Below are 18,000 nucleotides of genomic sequence, written 5' to 3' on the forward strand. Positions count from 1 at the left end.
CCCTGTGTGTGCATTGCGAGTGTGCAATGTCCTGTGTGAGCATTGCAAGTGGGCAATGTGCCCGTGTGTGCGCGTTGCAAGTGTGCAATGTCCCCGTGCGTGCGTTGCAAGAGTGCAATGTTCCCGGGTCTGCATTACGAGTGTGCAATGTCCCCGTGTGTGCATTGCAAGTGTGCAATGTCCCTGTGTGTGCATTGCAAGAGTGCAACGTGCTCGTGTGTGCATTGCAAGCGTGCAATGTCCCCGGGTCTGCATTGCAAGTGTGCAACATGCTTGTGCGTGCATTGCAAGTGTGCAATGTCCCCGTGTGTGCGTTGCAAGAGTGCAAGGTGCTCGTGTGTGCGTTGCAAGTGTGCAATGTCCCTGTGTGTGCATTGCGAGTGTGCAATGTCCCCGGGTCTGCATTGCAAGTGTGCAACATGCTCGTGCGTGCATTGCAAGTGTGCAATGTCCCTGTCTGTGCGTTGCAAGCGTGCAATGTCCCCATGTGTGCATTGCAAGAGTGCAATGTCCCCATGTGTGCGTTGTGAGTGTGCAATGTCCCCGTGTGTGCATTGCAAGTGTGCAATGTCCCCATGTGTGCGTTGCAAGCGTGCAATGTCCCCGTGCGTGCATTGCAAGAGTGCAAGGTGCTCAGGTGTGCATTGCAAGTGTGCAATGTCCTGTGTGTGCATTGCAAGTGTGCAATGTGCCCGTGTGTGCGCGTTGCAAGTGTGCAATATCCCCGTGTCTGCATTGCGAGTGTGCAATGTCCTGTGTATGCATTGCAAGCGTGCAATGTCCCTGTGTGTGCATTGCAAGTGTGCAACATGCTCGTGCATGCATTGCAAGTGTGCAATGTCCCCGTGCGTGCGTTGCAAGAGTGTAAGGTGCTCAGGTGTGCATTGTGAGTGTGCAATGTTCCCGTGTGTGCATTACAAGTGTGCAATGTCCCCGTGCGTGCATTGCAAGAGTGCAAGGTGCTCAGGTGTGCATTGCAAGTGTGCAATGTCCTGTGTGTGCATTGCGAGTGTGCAATGTCCCTATGAGTGCATTGCAAGAGTCCAAGGTGCTCAGGTGTGCATTGTAAGTGTGCAATGTCCTGTGTGTGCATTGCGAGTGTGCAATGTCCCCGGGTCTGCATTACAAGTGTGCAATGTCCCTGTCTGTGCATTGCAAGTGTGCAACATGCTCGTGCATGCACTGCAAGTGTGCAATGTCCTGTGTGTGCGTTGCAAGTGTGCAATGTCCCCGTGTGTGCATTGCGAGTGTGCAATGTCCCCGTGTGTGCGTTGCAAGCGTGCAATGTCCCTGTGCATGCATTGCAAGTGTCCAACATGCTCGTGCGTGCATTGCAAGCGTGCAATGTCCCCGTGCGTGCGTTGCAAGATTGCAACGTGCTCGTGTGTGCATTGCGAGTGTGCAATGTCCCTGTGTGTGCATTGCAAGTGTGCAATGTCCTGTGTGTGCATTGCGAGTGTGCAATGTCCCTGTGTGTGCGTTGCAAGAGTGCAACGTGCTCATGCGTGCATTGCAAGTGTGCAATGTCCCCGTGTGTGCATTGCGAGTGTGCAATGTCCCTGTGAGTGCATTGCAAGTGTGCAATGTCCCCGTGTGTGCGTTGCAAGAGTGCAAGGTGCTCAGGTGTGCATTGCAAGTGTGCAATGTCCTGTGTGTGCATTGCAAGTGTGCAATGTGCCCGTGTGTGCGCGTTGCAAGTGTGCAAGGTGCTCATGCAAGTGTGCAGTGTCCCTGTGTGCGCGTTGCAAGAGTGCAAGGTGCTCAGGTGTGCATTGCAAGTGTGCAATGTCCCCGTGTGTGCGTTGCGAGTGTGCAATGTCCCCGTGTGTGCGTTGCAAGAGTGCAAGGTGCTCAGGTGTGCATTGAAAGTGTGCAATGTCCTGTGTGTGCATTGCAAGTGTGCAACGTGCTCGTGTGTGCATTGCGAGTGTGCAATGTCCTGTGTGTGCATTGCAAGTGTGCAATGTCCCTGTGTGTGCATTGCAAGTGTGCAATGTGCCCGTGTGTGCGCGTTGCAAGTGTGCAAGGTGCTCATGTGTGCATTGCAAGAGTGCAATGTCCTGTGTGTGCATTGCAAGTGTGCAACGTGCTCGTGTGTGCATTGCGAGTGTGCAATGTCCCCGGGTCTGCATTGCAAGTGTGCAACATGCTCGTGCATGCATTGCAAGTGTGCAATGCCCCGTGTGTGCATTGCAAGCGTGCAATGTCCCCGTGCGTGCATTGCAAGAGTGCAAGGTGCTCGTGTGTGCATTGCGAGTGTGCAATGTCCTGTGTGTGCATTGCAAGTGTGCAACGTGCTCGTGTGTGCATTGTGAGTGTGCAATGTCCCTGTGTGTGCGTTGCAAGAGTGCGAGGTGCTCAGGTGTGCATTACAAGCGTGCAATGTCCCCGTGTCTGCATTGCAAGTGTGCAATGTGATCGTGCGTGCATTGCAAGAGTGCAGTGTCCTTATGTGTGCATTGCAAGTGTGCAACATGCTCATGCGTGCATTGAAAGTGTGCAATGTCCCCGTGTGTGCATTGCAAGTGTGCAATGTCCCCATGTGTGCGTTGCAAGCGTGCAATGTCCCCGGGTCTGCATTGCAAGTGTGCAACATGCTCGTGCATGCATTGCAAGTGTGCAATGTCCCCGTGTGTGCATTGCAAGTGTGCAACGTGCTCGTGTGTGCACTGCAAGTGTGCAACATGCTCGAGTGTGTATTGCAAGAATGCAATGTCCCCGTGTGTGCATTGCACGAGTGCAAGGTGCTCATGTGTGCATTGTGAGTGTGCAATGTTCCCGTGTGTGCATTGCAAGCGTGCAATATCCCCGTGTGCATTGCAAGCATGCACCGTCCCCATGTGTGCATTACAAGAGTGCAATGTCCTGTGTGAGTTGCAAGCGTGCAAGGTGCTCATGTGTGCATTGCGAGTGTGCAAAGTCTCCATGTGTGCATTGCAAGAGTGTAAGGTGCTCAGGTGTGCATTGCAAGTGTGCAATGTCCCCGTGTGTGCGTTGCAAGTGTCCAATGTCCCCGTGTGTGCGTTGCAAGTGTGCAATGTCCTGTGTATGCATTCCAAGTGTGCAATGTCCCCGTGTGTGCATTGCAAGCGTGCAAGGTGCTCATGCATCCATTGTGAGTGTGCAAGCTCCTTGTGTGCCCTGCAAGTGTGCAATGTCCTGGTGTGTGCATTGCAAGCGTGCAATGTACCATGTGCACACTGCAAGCGTGCAAGGCTCTTGTGCCTGGATTGAAAGCATGCAAGGGTGTGTTGCACGCCTTGCACACGCGTGTGCACCTCCCAGGGGGGTCCCACACACTGCTCATGTGTGTGCACTGCCCAGGGGGTGTTACATGCCTTGCACACGCATGTACCTCACCCAGGGGGTTACATGCCTTGCACACGCGTGTTCCCTGCCCGGGGGTGTTAGACCCCTTGCACATGCGTGTGCCCTCCTGGGGGGTTACACGCCTTGCACACGCGTGTGCCCTGCCTGGGGAGGGTTACAAGCCCTGCACACACGTGTACACTACTTGGGGGGCTTACATGCCTTGTACACGCATGTGTCCTGCTCGGGGGATTTACATGCTTTGCACACACGTGTGTCCTGCTCAGAAGGGTTACACACTTTGCACATGTGTGTGTCCTGCTCGGGGGTGTAACACACCTTGCACACGTGTGTGCCCGGCGGGGGCGGGGTTAGACCTCTTGCACACGCGTGTGCCCTGCTTGGGGGGGGTTACATGCCTTGCACACGCGTGTGCCCCGCTGGGGGGGGTTAGACCGCTTGCACACGCGTGTGTGCACTGCTCGGGGGGGTTACACCCCTTGCACACGTGTGTGCCCTGCTCGGGAGGGGTTTACACCCCTTGCACACGCGTGTGCCCTGTCTGGGGGTTTACACCCCTTGCACACGTGTGTACCCTGCTCGAGGGGGTTTACACTCCTTGCACACGCGTGTGCCCTCCTGGGGTGTTACACGCCTTGCACACGCATGTGCCCTGCTCAGGGGATTTACATGCCTTGCACTCACGCGTGTCCTGCTCAGCAGGGTTACACACCTTGCACACGCGTGTACCCTGCTCGGGGGGGGGTTACACCCCTTGCACACGCGTGTGCCCCGCTGGGGGGGTTTACACCCTTTGCACACGCGTGTGTGCCCCGCTGGGGGGCTTACACGCCTTGCACACGCGTGTGCCCCGCTGGGGGGGGTTACACGCCTTGCACATGTGTGTGCCCTGCTCGGGGGGGGTTACATCCCTTGCACACGCGTGTGTCCTGCTCGGAGGGGGTTACACCCCTTGCACACGCGTGTGCCCCGCTGGGGGGGGTTACACGCCTTGCACACTCATGTGTCCTGCTCGGGAGGGGGTTACACCCCTTGCACACGCGTGTGCCCCGCGGGGGGGGGTCACTCACCCTCGGGCACGGGGGGCGGCGGCGGCTCCGTCGTGGCCGGTTTGGCCTTCACGGGGAGGGGGGTGCTGGGGCCGTTGACCATCACGTGACCTGGGGGGGGGGAGAGGGGGTCAGGGGACACCTGGGGACACCTGGGGACCCCAAGGACACCGAGGACCCCCAGGGACCCCCATGGACCCTCCAAAACCCCTGGGGACCCCCAGGGACCCCGCTAGGGACTCCAGGACCCCAAGGGCCCCCTGGGACCTTTGGGGACCCCCTGGGACATTTGGGGACCCCCGACGACCCCACTAGGGACTCCAGGACCCCAAGGGCCCCCTGGACCCTTTGGGGACCCCCTGGGACATTTGGGGACCCCCAAGGACCCCACTAGGGACTCCAGGACCCCAAGGGCTCCCTGGACCCTTTGGGGACCCCCTGGGACATTTGGGGACCCTCAAGGACCCCACTAGGGACTCCAGGACCCCAAGGGCTCCCTGGGACCTTTGGGGACCCCCTGGGACATTTGGGGACCCCCAAGGACCCCACTAGGGACTCCAGGACCCCAAGGGCCCCCTGGGACCTTTGGGGACCCCCTGGGACATTTGGGGACCCCCAAGGACCCCACTAGGGACTCCAGGACCCCAAGGGCTCCCTGGACCCTTTGGGGACCCCCTGGGACATTTGGGGACCCCCAAGGACCCCACTAGGGACTCCAGGACCCCAAGGGCTCCCTGGGACCTTTGGGGACCCCCTGGGACATTTGGGGACCCTTTTAGGGACCCCCCAGGGACATTTGGGGACCCGTCTAGGGACCCCAGGACCCCCAAGGGCCCTACGAGGGACCCCGGGGACATTTGGGGGCCCCCAAGGACCCCTCTAGGGACCCCAGGACACCCTAGGGACCCCTCGGGACATTTGGGGACCCCCATGACCCCCTGGGGAGCCCCAGGACCTCTCTATGGACCCTAAGGACCCCTTGGGGACCCTTGAGAACCCTTGGGGATCCTTGGGGACATTCGGGGACCCTTGGGGACATTTGGGGACCCGCACCCAGGTAGTGCAGCAGCTTCTGGGCCTGGTTGTGGCCCCCAAGGACGCCTCTAGGGACCCTTGGGGACACTTGGGGACACTTGGGGACCCTTGGGACATTCGGGGACCCTTGGGGACATCCGGGGACCCCTGGGGACATTTGGGGACCCTTGAGGACCCTTGGGGACCCTTGGGGACCCTTGGGGACACTCAGGGACCCGCACCCAGGTAGTGCAGCAGCTTCTGCGCCCGGTTGTGGCCCCCAGGTACCCCTCTAGGGATGTTTGGGGACCCTTGGGGACCTTCAGGGACATTTGGGGAACCTTGGGGACACTTGGGGACCCTTGGGGACCCTTGGGGACACTTGGGGACCTTTGGGGACACTCGGGGACCCGCACCCAGGTAGTGCAGCAGCTTCTGGGACCGGTTGTAGCCCCCAGGGACCCCTCTAGGGACATTTGGGGACCCCTGGGAACCCTTGGGGATATTTGGGGATCCTCGGGGACATTTGGGGACCCTTGGGGACACTTGGGGACCTTTGGGGACACTCGGGGACCCGCACCCAGGTAGTGCAGCAGTTTCTGCGCCCGGCTGTGGCCCCCAGAGACCCCTCTAGGGACCCTTGAGGACCCTTGGGGACACTTGGGGACCCTTGGGGACATTCGGGGACCCTTGAGGACCCTTGGGGACCCTTGGGGACATTCAGAGACCCTTGGGGACCCTTGAGGACCCTTGGGGACCCTTGGGGACATTCAGGGACCCTTAGGGACCCTCGGGGACACTTGGGGACCCTTGGGTACATTCGGGGACATTCAGGGACCCTTGAGGACCCTTGGGGACCCTTGGGGACACTCGAGGACCCTTGGGGACCCTTGGGACCTTTGGGGACACTCGGAGACCCGCACCCAGGTAGTGCAGCAGCTTCTGGGCCCGGTTGTGGCCCCCAGGGACCCCTCTAGGGACATTTGGGGACCCTTGGGGACCCTTGGGGACCCTTGGGGACATTTGGGGACCCTTGGGGACATTTGGGAACCCTTGGGGACATTTGGGGACCCGCACCCAGGTAGTGCAGTAGCTTCTGCGCCCGGTTGTGGCCCCCAGGGATCCCTCTAGGGACGTTTGGGGACCCTTGGGGACCCTTGGGGACATCTGGGGACCCCTGGGGACATTTGGGGACCCTTGAGGACCCTGGGGACCTTTGGGGACACTTGGGGACATTTGGGGACACTTGGGGACCCGCACCCAGGTAGTGCAGCAGCTTCTGGGCCCGGTTGTGGCCCCCAGGGACCCCTCTAGGGACGTTTGGGGACCCTTGGGGACCCCTGGGGACACTTGGGGACATCCGGGGACCCTTGGGGATATTTGGGGACCCTTGAGGACCCTTGGGGACATTCAGGGACCCTTGGGGACCCTCAGGGACACTTGGGGACCCTTGGGTACATTCGGGGACATTCAGGGACCCTTGAGGACCCTTGGGGACACTCGAGGACCCTTGGGGACCGTTGGGGACATTTGGGGACATTTGGGGACCAGCACCCAGGTAGTGCAGCAGCTTCTGGGCCCAGTTGTGGCCCCCAGGGACCCCTTTAGGGACCCTTGGGGACCCTTGGGGACATCCGGGGACCCTTGGGGACATTTGGGGACCCTTGAGGACCCTTGGGGACACTCGAGGACCCTTGGGGACCGTTGGGGACATTTGGGGACATTTGGGGACCAGCACCCAGGTAGTGCAGCAGCTTCTGGGCCCAGTTGTGGCCCCCAGGGACCCCTTTAGGGACCCTTGGGGACCCTTGGGGACATCCGGGGACCCTTGGGGACATTTGGGGACCCTTGAGGACCCTTGGGGACATTCAGAGACCCTTGGGGACCCTTGAGGACCCTTGGGGACCCTTGGCGACATTCAGGGACCCTTGGGGACCCTCGGGGACCCTTGGGGACATTTGGGGACCCTTGGGGACCCTTGGGGACACTCGGGGACCCGCACCCAGGTAGTGCAGCAGCTTCTGGGCCCGGTTGTGGCCCCCAGGGATCCCTCTAGGGACGTTTGGGGACCCTTGGGAACTCTTGGGGACATCTGGGGACCCCTGGGGACATTTGGGGACCCTCGAGGACCCTTGGGGACCTTTGGGGACACTTGGGGACCTTTGGGGACACTCGGGGACCTGCACCCAGGTAGTGCAGCAGCTTCTGCGCCCGGTTGTGGCCCCCAGGGAGCCCTCTAGGGATGTTTGGGGACCCCTGGGAACCCTTGGGGATATTTGGGGATCCTCGGGGACATTTGGGGACCCTTGGGGACACTTGGGGACCTTTGGGGACCCTCGGGGACCCTTGGGGACATTTGGGGACACTCGGGGACCCGCACCCAGGTAGTGCAGCAGTTTCTGCGCCCGGCCGTGGCCCCCAGGGACCCCTCTAGGGATGTTTGGGGACCCTTGGGGACACTTGGGGACCCTTGGGGACATTTGCGGACCCTTGGGGACATTTGGGGACACTCGGGGACCCGCACCCAGGTAGTGCAGCAGCTTCTGCGCCCGGTTGTGCCCCGGCTGCAGCAGGAAGAGCTCCGGGTTCTCGTCGATGAACTGGGTGTCGACGGCGCCGGAGAGGAACTGGGGGTGGGAGAGGACGTTCTGCAGGAACGGGATGTTGGTCTGGGGACAGAGGGGACACACGTGTCATACGGGGTCACACGGGGTCACACGGGGTCACACGGGGACATGGGGACACACGGGGACATGTAGGGACATGGGGACAGGAACTGGGGATGGGAGAGGACGTTCTGCAGGAACGGGATGTTGGTCTGGGGACAGAGGGGACACACGTGTCACACGGGGTCACACAGGGTCACACGGGGTCACACGGTGTCACACGGGGTCATGGGGACACGCAGGGACACGTGGTGACACACGGGGACATGCAGGGACATGGGGACACATGGGGACAGGAACTGGGGGTCGGACAGGACGTTCTGCAGGAACGGGATGTTGGTCTGGGGACAGAGGGGACACAGAGGGGACACGGTGTCACATGGGGTCACATGGTGTCACATGGGGTCACGTGGGGTCACACGGGGACACACGGGGTCATGGGGACACGCAGGGACACGCGAGGACATGGGGACAGGAACTGGGGATGGGACAGGACGTTCTGCAGGAACGGGATGTTGGTCTGGGGACAGAGGGGACACACGTGTCACACGGGGTCACACGGGGTCACACGGGGTCATGGGGACACGCAGGGACATGGGGACACGCGGGGACACGCAGGGACATGGGGACAGGAACTGGGGATGGGAGAGGACGTTCTGCAGGAACGGGATGTTGGTCTGGGGACAGAGGGGACACAGAGGGGACACGGGGTCACATGGGGTCACACGGGGTCACATAGAGTCACACGGGGTCATGGGGACACGCAGGGACACGTGGTGACACACGGGGACATGCAGGGACATGGGGACACATGGGGACAGGAACTGGGGGTGGGAGAGGACGTTCTGCAGGAACGGGATGTTGGTCTGGGGACAGAGGGGACACACGTGTCACACGGGGTCACACGGGGTCACACGGTGTCACACGGGGTCATGGGGACACGCGGGGACATGGGGACAGGAACTGGGGGTGGGACAGGACGTTCTGCAGGAACGGGATGTTGGTCTGGGGACAGAGGGCACACAGAGGGGACACGGGGTCACATGGGGTCACACGGTGTCACATGGGGTCACATGGTGTCACACGGGGACACGTGGGGTCACACAGGGACATGGGGACACGGGGACAGGAACTGGGGGTGGGAGAGGACGTTCTGCAGGAACGGGATGTTGGTCCCCCATGTCCCCAATGTCCCCCCATTGTCCCCAATGTCACCTTGACACCCCGGATGCGGAACTCTGCCAGCACGCGGCGCATCCACATGTCCCCATGTCCCCAATGTCCCCAATGTCCCCATGTTCCCCCAATGTCCCCAATGTCACCTTGACCCCCTGGATGAGGAACTCAGCCAGCACGCGGCGCATCCACATGTCCCGATGTCCCCATGTCCCCATATCCCCAGTGTCCCCATGTCCCCATGTCCCCAGTGTCCCCAATGTCCCCCCATTGTCCCCAGTGTCACCTTGATGCCGCGGATGTGGAACTCGGCCAACGCGCGGCGCATCCACATGTCCCCATGTCCCCATGTCCCCAATGTCCCCCTGTGTCCCCATTGTCCCCAATGTCCCCATGTCCCCCGTGTCCCCAGTGTCCCCCCAATGTCCCCGATGTCACCTTGACGCCCCGGATGCGGAACTCGGCCAGCGCGCGGCGCATCCACATGTCCCCATGTCCCCAATGTCCCCCCATGTCTCCAATGTCCCCAATGTCCCCAATGTCCCCATGTCCCCCCATTGTCCCCGATGTCACCTTGACCCCCCGGATGCGGAACTCGGCCAGCGCGCGGCGCATCCACATGTCCCCATGTCCCCATGTCCCCAATGTCCCCCTGTGTCCCCATTGTCCCCAATGTCCCCATGTCCCCCGTGTCCCCAGTGTCCCCTCAATGTCCCCATTGTCCCCGATGTCACCTTGACGCCCCGGATGCGGAACTCGGTCAGCGCACGGCACATCCACATGTCCCCAATGTCCCCCATGTCCCCAATGTCCCCATGTCTCCAATGTCCCCAATGTCTCCAGTGTCCCCATGTTCCCCCAATGTCCCCGATGTCACCTTGACCCCCCGGATGTGGAACTCGGCCAGCGCGCGGCGCATCCACATGTCCCCAATGTCCCCCCATTGTCCCCAATGTCCCCAATGTCCCCAATGTCCCCAAGTCCCCCCATTGTCCCCAATGTCCCCAATGTCCCCATTGTCCCCAATGTCCCCAATGTCACCTTGACCCCGCGGATGCGGAACTCAGCCAGCGCGCGGCGCATCCACATGTCCCCATGTCCCCAATGTCCCCATGTCCCCCCATTGTCCCCAATGTCCCCGATGTCACCTTGACCCCACGGATGCGGAACTCGGCCAGCGCGCGGCGCATCCACATGTCCCAATGTCCCCATGTCCCCATATCCCCAGTGTCCCCATGTCCCCATGTCCCCAGGGTCCCCAATGTCCCCCCATTGTCCCCGATGTCACCTTGACCCCCCGGATGCGGAACTCGGCCAGCGCGTGGCGCATCCACATGTCCCCATGTCCCCAATGTCCCCCCATGTCCCCAATGTCCCCCTGTGTCCCCATTGTCCCCAATGTCCCCATGTCCCCCGTGTCCCCAGTGTCCCCTCAATGTCCCCAATGTCCCCCCAGTGTCCCCATGTTCCCCCAATGTCCCCGATGTCACCTTGACCCCCCGGATGCGGAACTCAGCCAGCGCGCGGCGCATCCACATGTCCCCATGTCCCCAATGTCCCCATGTCCCCCCGTTGTCCCCAATGTCCCCGATGTCACCTTGACCCCGCGGATGCGGAACTCGGCCAGCGCGCGGCGCATCCACATGTCCCCATGTCCCCAATGTCCCCATGTCCCCCCATTGTCCCCAATGTCCCCGATGTCACCTTGACGCCGCGGATGCGGAACTCGGCCAGCGCGCGGCGCATCTTGGCGGCGGCGGCGCCCGGGTCCGGCCCGTGCGCGATGACCTTGACCAGCAGCGAGTCGTAGTGCGGGGACACGAGGGCGCCCTGGAACGCGGCCGCGCCGTCCAGCCGGATGCCCATGCCCTCCCCGCTGCGGAAAACCTGGAATGACACGGGAATGACATGGGAATGGAACGGGAATGGCACCGGGAATGGCACCTGTGTCATCTGGGTGTCACCTGTGTCACCTATGGGACCACAGCATCACCTATGGGGACATGGGGACACGGGGATGCCCATGCCCTCCCCGCTGCGGAAAACCTGGAATGACACGGGAATGACATGGGAATGGAACGGGAATGTCACCGGGAATGGTACCTGTGTCACCTATGTGACACCTATGGGACCACAGCATCACCTATGGGGACATGGGGATGGCCATGCCCTCCCCGCTGCGGAAAACCTGGAATGACACGGGAATGGCATGGGAATGGAACGGGAATGTCGCCTGTGTCACCTGGGTGTCACCTGTGTCACCTACAAGTCACCTACGGGACCACAGCATCACCTACGGGGACATGGGGACATGGGGATGACCATGCCCTTCCCGCTGCGGAAAACCTGGAATGACACGGGAATGGCATGGGAATGTCACCAGGAATGGCATGGGAATGGCATCGGGAATGGCACCTGTGTCACCTATGTGTCACCTGGGTGTCACCTGTGTCACCTACGGGACCACAGCATCACCTATGGGGACATGGGGACATGGGGATGCCCATGCCCTCCCCGCTGCGGAAAACCTGGAATGACACCGGGAATGACACGGGAATGGAACGGGAATGGCACCAGGAATGGCACCTGTGTCACCTGGGTGTCACCTACGGGACCACAGCATCACCTATGGGGACATGGGGATGCCCATGCCCTCCCCGCTGCGGAAAACCTGGAATGACACCGGGAATGACACGGGAATGGAACGGGAATGGCACCGGGAATGGCACCTGTGTCACCTGGGTGTCACCTACGGGACCACAGCATCACCTATGGGGACATGGGGATGGCCATGCCCTCCCCGCTGCGGAAAACCTGGAATGACACGGGAATGACACGGGAATGTCACCGGGAATGGAACTGGAATGTCGCCTGTGTCACCTGGGTGTCACCTGTGTCACCTAGGTGTCACCTACGGGACCACAGCATCACCTATGGGGACTTGGGGACATGGGGATGCCCATGCCCTCCCCGCTGCGGAAAACCTGGAATGACACGGGAATGACATGGGAATGGAACGGGAATGGCACCGGGAATGGCACCTGTGTCACCTATGTGACACCTACGGGACCACAGCATCACCTATGGGGACATGGGAACATGGGGATGCCCATGCCCTCCCCGCTGCGGAAAACCTGGAATGACACGGGAATGTCACCGGGAATGTCACCGGGAATGGAACTGGAATGTCGCCTGTGTCACCTGGGTGTCACCTGTGTCACCTACGGGACCACAGCGTCACCTATGGGGACATGGGGACATGGGGATGCCCATGCCCTCCCCGCTGCGGAAAACCTGGAATGACACGGGAATGTCACCGGGAATGTCACCGGGAATGGAACTGGAATGTCGCCTGTGTCACCTGGGTGTCACCTGTGTCACCTACGGGACCACAGCGTCACCTATGGGGACATGGGGACATGGGGATGCCCATGCCCTCCCCGCTGCAGAACACCTGGAATGACACGGGAATGACATGGGAATGGAACGGGAATGGCACCGGGAATGGCACCTGTGTCACCTGGGTGTCACCTACGGGACCACAGCATCACCTATGGGGACAGGGGGACAGGGGGACATGGGGATGGCCATGCCCTCCCTGCTGCGGAAAAACTGGAATGACACGGGAATGGCATCGGGAATGTCACCGGGAATGGCACCTGTGTCACCTATGTGTCACCTGTGTCACCTATGGGACCACAGCATCACCTATGGGGACATGGGGACATGGGGATGGCCATGCCCTCCCCGCTGCGGAAAACCTGGAATGACACGGGAATGGCATGGGAATGTCATGGGAATGGCATGGGAATGGCATGGGAATGGCATCTGTGTCACCTGGGTGTCACCTGAGTCACCTATGGGGACATGGGGACATGGGGATGCCCATGCCCTCCCCGCTGCGGAAAACCTGGAATTACACCGGGAATGACATGGGAATGGCATCGGGAATGGAACAGGAATGGCACCTGTGTCACCTGGGTGTCACCTATGTGTCACCTGTGACACCTATGGGTCACCCATGGGTCATCAATGGGGACATGGGGACATGGGGACATGGGGACATGGGGATGCCCATGCCCTCCTCGCTGCGGAAAACCTGGAATGACACCGGGAATGGCATGGGAATGACACGGGAATGACATCGGGAATGGCATCGGGAATGGCACCTGTGTCACCTACATGTCACCTACGGGACCACAGCATCACCTATGGGGACACGGGGATGCCCATGCCCTCCCCACTGTGGAAAACCTGGAATGACACGGGAATGGCTTGGGAATGGCACCTGTGTCACCTATGTGTCACCTATGGGTCACCCATGGGTCACCAATGGGGACATGGATCCCTCTGGATCCCATCCCATCCCAGTCCCTATGGATCCCCGGATCCCATCCCATCCCATCGTGATCCCTATGGATCCGGTCCCGTTCCCACCTCGATGCGGCCGGTGTCCGGCTGGAATCCCCGTGCCGGGTCCTCGGTGGTGACGCGGCACTGGATGGCGCAGCCGCGCGGGGACACGGCCGCCTGCGTCAAGCCCAGCTCCCGCAGGCTGCGGCCCTCGGCCACGCGGATCTGCGCCTGGACCAGGTCCACCCTGGGGACACGGGGACATGGGGGGACATGGGGACACCGTGGGGACATGGGGACATCGTGGGGACATGGGGACATGGGGACATCATGGGGACACGGCCGCCTGCTCCAACCCCAGCTCCCGCAGGCTGCGGCCCTCGGCCACGCGGATCTGCGCCTGGACCAGGTCCACCCTGGGGACACGGGGACATGGGGGGCATGGGGACACCGTGGGGACATGGGGACATTGTGGGGACATGGGGACATCATGGGGACATGGGGACATGGGGACATGGGGACACGGCCGCCTGCTCCAACCCCAGCTCCCGCAGGCTGCGGCCCTCGGCCACGCGGATCTGCGCCTGGACCAGGTCCACCCTGGGGACACGGGGACATGGGGGGACATGGGGACACCGTGGGGACATGGGGACACCATGGGGACATGGGGACATGGGGACATGGGGACACGGCCGCCTGCGTCAAGCCCAGCTCCCGCAGGCTGCGGCCCTCGGCCACGCGGATCTGCGCCTGGACCAGGTCCACCCTGGGGACACGGGGACACGGGGGGACATGGGGACACCATGGGGACATGGGGACACCGTGGGGACATCATGGGGACACGGCCGCCTGCTCCAACCCCAGCTCCCGCAGGCTGCGGCCCTCGGCCACACGGATCTGCGCCTGGACCAGGTCCACCCTGGGGACACGGGGACATCGGGGGACATGGGGACACCATGGGGGACATGGGGACACTGCACAGACACCGGGACACAGGGACATCACGGGGGACGTGGGGACATGGGGACATCACGGGGATGTGGGGACACCGTGGGGGACGTGGGGACATCGGGTCGTGGGGACATCACGGGGGGACATGGGGACACGGGGACATGGGGACGTCACAGGGGACATGGGGACACCGGGACACGGGGACATTGCAGGGGACATGGGGACATGGGGACACCATGGGGGACATGGGGACATCGCGGGGGACATGGGGACACCGTGGGGGCCCAGGCGTCCGGGCACCCTCTCCCATCCCCAAGGGGCCCAGGCGTCCGGGAGAGCCACTGTGACCTCCCATCCCCGGGGGTCCCGGCATCCGGGTGCCCCCTCCCATCCCGGGATTCCCGGTGTCCCGGGATTCCCAGTGGCCGGTGGCCTCTCCCATCCCAGAGATCCCAGTGTCCCTGGATTTCTGGCGTCCGGGCGTCCTCTCCCATCCCGGGGGTCCCGGCATTCCCAGCGCCGGTGCCCTCTCCCATCTCAGCATTCCGGGTGCCCTCTCCCATCCCGGGGGTCCCGGGGTTTCTGGCACCCTTCCCAGCGCTGGTGCCCTCTCCCATCCTGGTGTCCTGGCATTCCCAGCGCCCTCTCCCATCCCGGCATTCCTGGCACCTGGGCACCCTCTCCCATCCCGTGGGTCCCGGCATTCCTGGCATTCCCAGCGCCCTCTCCAATCCCGACGTTCCCGGCGTTCCCGGTGTCCTCTCCCATCCCGACATTCCTGGCGTTCCTGGCGCCCTCTCCCATCCTGTGGGTCCCGGCATTCCCGGCATTCCCAGCACCCTCTCCCATCCTGACGTTCCCGGCGCCCTCTCCCATTCCGACGTTCCCGGTGCCCTCTCCCACCCCGGCATTCCTGGCACCTGGGCACTCTCTCCCATCCCGGTGTCCCGGCGTTCCCAGCGCCCTCTCCCATCCCAATGTTCCTGGTATTCCCGGCGCCCTCTCCCATCCTGGCGTTCCCGGTGCCCTCTCCCATCCCGGTATTCCTGGCGCCCGGGCACCCTGTCCCATCCCGTGTGTCCCGGCACTCCTGGCATTCCCAGCACTCTCTCCAGTCCTGATGTTCCCGGTGCCCTCTCCCATCCCAGCGTTCCCGGCACCTGGGCACCCTCTCCCATCCCGTGGGTCCCGGCATTCCTGGCATTCCCAGCGCCCTCTCCAATCCCGACGTTCCCGGCGTTCCCGGTGTCCTCTCCCATCCCGACATTCCTGGCGCCCGGGCACCCTCTCCCATCCCGTGGGTCCTGGCACTCCCGGCATTCCCAGCGCCCTCTCCCATCCTGTGGCTCCCGGCACTCCCGGCATTCCCAGCGCCCTCTCCCATCCCGTGGGTCCTGGCACTCCTGGCATTCCCAGCGCCCTCTCCCATCCCGTGTGTCCCGGCATTCCCGGCGTTCCCAGCGCCCTCTCCCATGGCGGCGTTCCCGGCGTTCCCGGCGTTCCCGGCGCTCCGCTCACCCCGTGATCTCCTCGGTCACCGTGTGCTCCACCTGGAGCCGGGAATTCACCTCGATGAAGTAGTAGTTCTCATCCTGGTCCACCAGGAATTCCACGGTGCCGGCGTTCTCGTAGCCGACCTGCGGCGGGAACGCGGATCAGCCCGGACGCCGGGGCCCCCTGGGGACATTGGGGACACTGGGGACCCTTGGGGACATTGGGGACTCTTGGGGACACGTGGGGACATTGGGGACACACGGGGGCCCTTGGGGACCCTTGGGGACACATCGGGGCCCCCTGGGGACACGCGGGGACATTGGGGACCCTTGGGGACATTGGGGCCTCTTGGGGACACGTCGGGGGCTCCTGGGGACACGTGGGGACATTGGGGACACACGGGGACATGTGGGAGCCCCCTTGGGGACACGTCAGGGCCCCCCGGACGCCGGGGCCCCCTCGGGGACACGTGGGGACATTGGGGACACACGGGGGCCCTTGGGGACATTGGAGCCTCTTGGGGACACGTCGGGGCCTCCTGGGGACATGTGGGGACATTGGGGACACACGGGGGCCCTTGGGGACCCTTGGGGACACATCGGGGCCCCCTGGGGACACGCGGGGACATTGGGGACCCTTGGGGACATGGGGGACCCTTGGGGACACGTCGGGGGCTCCTGGGGACACGTGGGGACATTGGGGACACACGGGGGCCCTTGGGGACATTGGGGCCTCTTGGGGACACGTCGGGGCCTCCTGGGGACACGTGGGGACATTGGGGACACACGGGGACATGTGGGAGCCCCCTTGGGGACACGTCAGGGCCCCCCGGATGCCGGGGCCCCCTCGGGGACACGTGGGGACATTGGGGACACCCGGGGGCCCTTGGGGACATTGGGGCCCCCTGGGGACACGTCGGGGCCTCCTGGGGACACGTGGGGACATTGGGGACCCTCGGGGACATTGGGGACCCTCGGGGACATGTGGGAGCCCCTTGGGGACACGTCGGGGCCCCTTGGACGCCGGGGCCCCCTCGGAGACACGTGGGGACATTGGGGACACATCGGGGCCCCCTTGGTGACACGTTGGGGACACATTGGGGACACGTTGGGGACACATTGGGGCCACCTGTCGCGCCAGGCGCACGGCGTCCCCCGCCAGGCGCTCCCGCAGCTCCGGGTGGCACTTTGGGGACATTGGGCCCCCTTGGGGACCCCTTGGTGACACGTTGGGGACACGGTGACACATTGGTGACACATTGGTAACATTGGGGACATTGGGGCCACTTGTCTCGCCAGGCGCACGGCGTCCCCCGCCAGGCGCTCCCGCAGCTCTGGGTGACACGTTGGGGACATTGGGCCCCCTTGGTGACACATTGGTGACATTGGGGACATTGGGGACACGTTGGTGACATCGGTGTCACCTGTCTGGCCAGGCGCACGGCGTCCCCCGCCAGGCGCTCCCACAGCTCCGGGTGACACGTTGGGGACATGGGGACCTCTTGGGGACACATTGGGCCCCCTTGGGGACACGTTGGGGACATGGTGACACATTGGGGACACGTTGGGGACACATTGGGGACACGGTGACACTTTGGTGACACATTGGGGACACATTGGGGACACCTGTCGCGCCAGGCGCACGGCGTCCCCCGCCAGGCGCTCCCGCAGCTCCAGGTGACATGATGGGGACACGTTGGGGACATTGGGCCCCCTTGGGGACACATTGGGGACACGGTGACACTTTGGTGACACATTGGGGACACTTTGGGGACACCTGTCACGCCAGGCGCACGGTGTCCCCCGCCAGGCGCTCCCGCAGCTCCGGGTGACACGTTGGGTACATTGGGCCCCCTTGGGGACACGGGGCTCCCTTGGGGACACATTGGTGACACATTGGTGACATTGGGGACATCGGTGTCACCTGTCTGGCCAGGCGCACGGCGTCCCCCGCCAGGCGCTCCCGCA

The 18,000-nt window shown here is 62.9% G+C and overlaps 1 protein-coding gene across 1 annotated transcript in view; it reads right to left on the reverse strand.

Annotated features, from left to right (window-relative positions):
• PC (pyruvate carboxylase) overlaps window positions 1–18,000 on the reverse strand; it is a 54,362-nt gene that overhangs the window by 22,089 nt on the left and 14,273 nt on the right. The window contains exons 6-10 of the mRNA XM_088538807.1: window positions 16,058–16,176; window positions 13,673–13,835; window positions 10,940–11,122; window positions 7,918–8,062; window positions 4,401–4,490 (exon numbers count right to left, since the gene is read on the reverse strand). Of these exons, the coding sequence (XP_088394933.1) occupies window positions 4,401–4,490; window positions 7,918–8,062; window positions 10,940–11,122; window positions 13,673–13,835; window positions 16,058–16,176 (700 nt within the window). The remainder of the gene's footprint in view (window positions 1–4,400; window positions 4,491–7,917; window positions 8,063–10,939; window positions 11,123–13,672; window positions 13,836–16,057; window positions 16,177–18,000) is intronic.

Source organism: Tinamus guttatus, unplaced genomic scaffold (genome assembly GCF_059628265.1).
Source record: "Tinamus guttatus ecotype Peru unplaced genomic scaffold, ASM5962826v1 Tinamus_guttatus_pri_ptg001197l, whole genome shotgun sequence".
Classification (NCBI taxonomy): Eukaryota; Metazoa; Chordata; class Aves; order Tinamiformes; family Tinamidae; genus Tinamus; species Tinamus guttatus.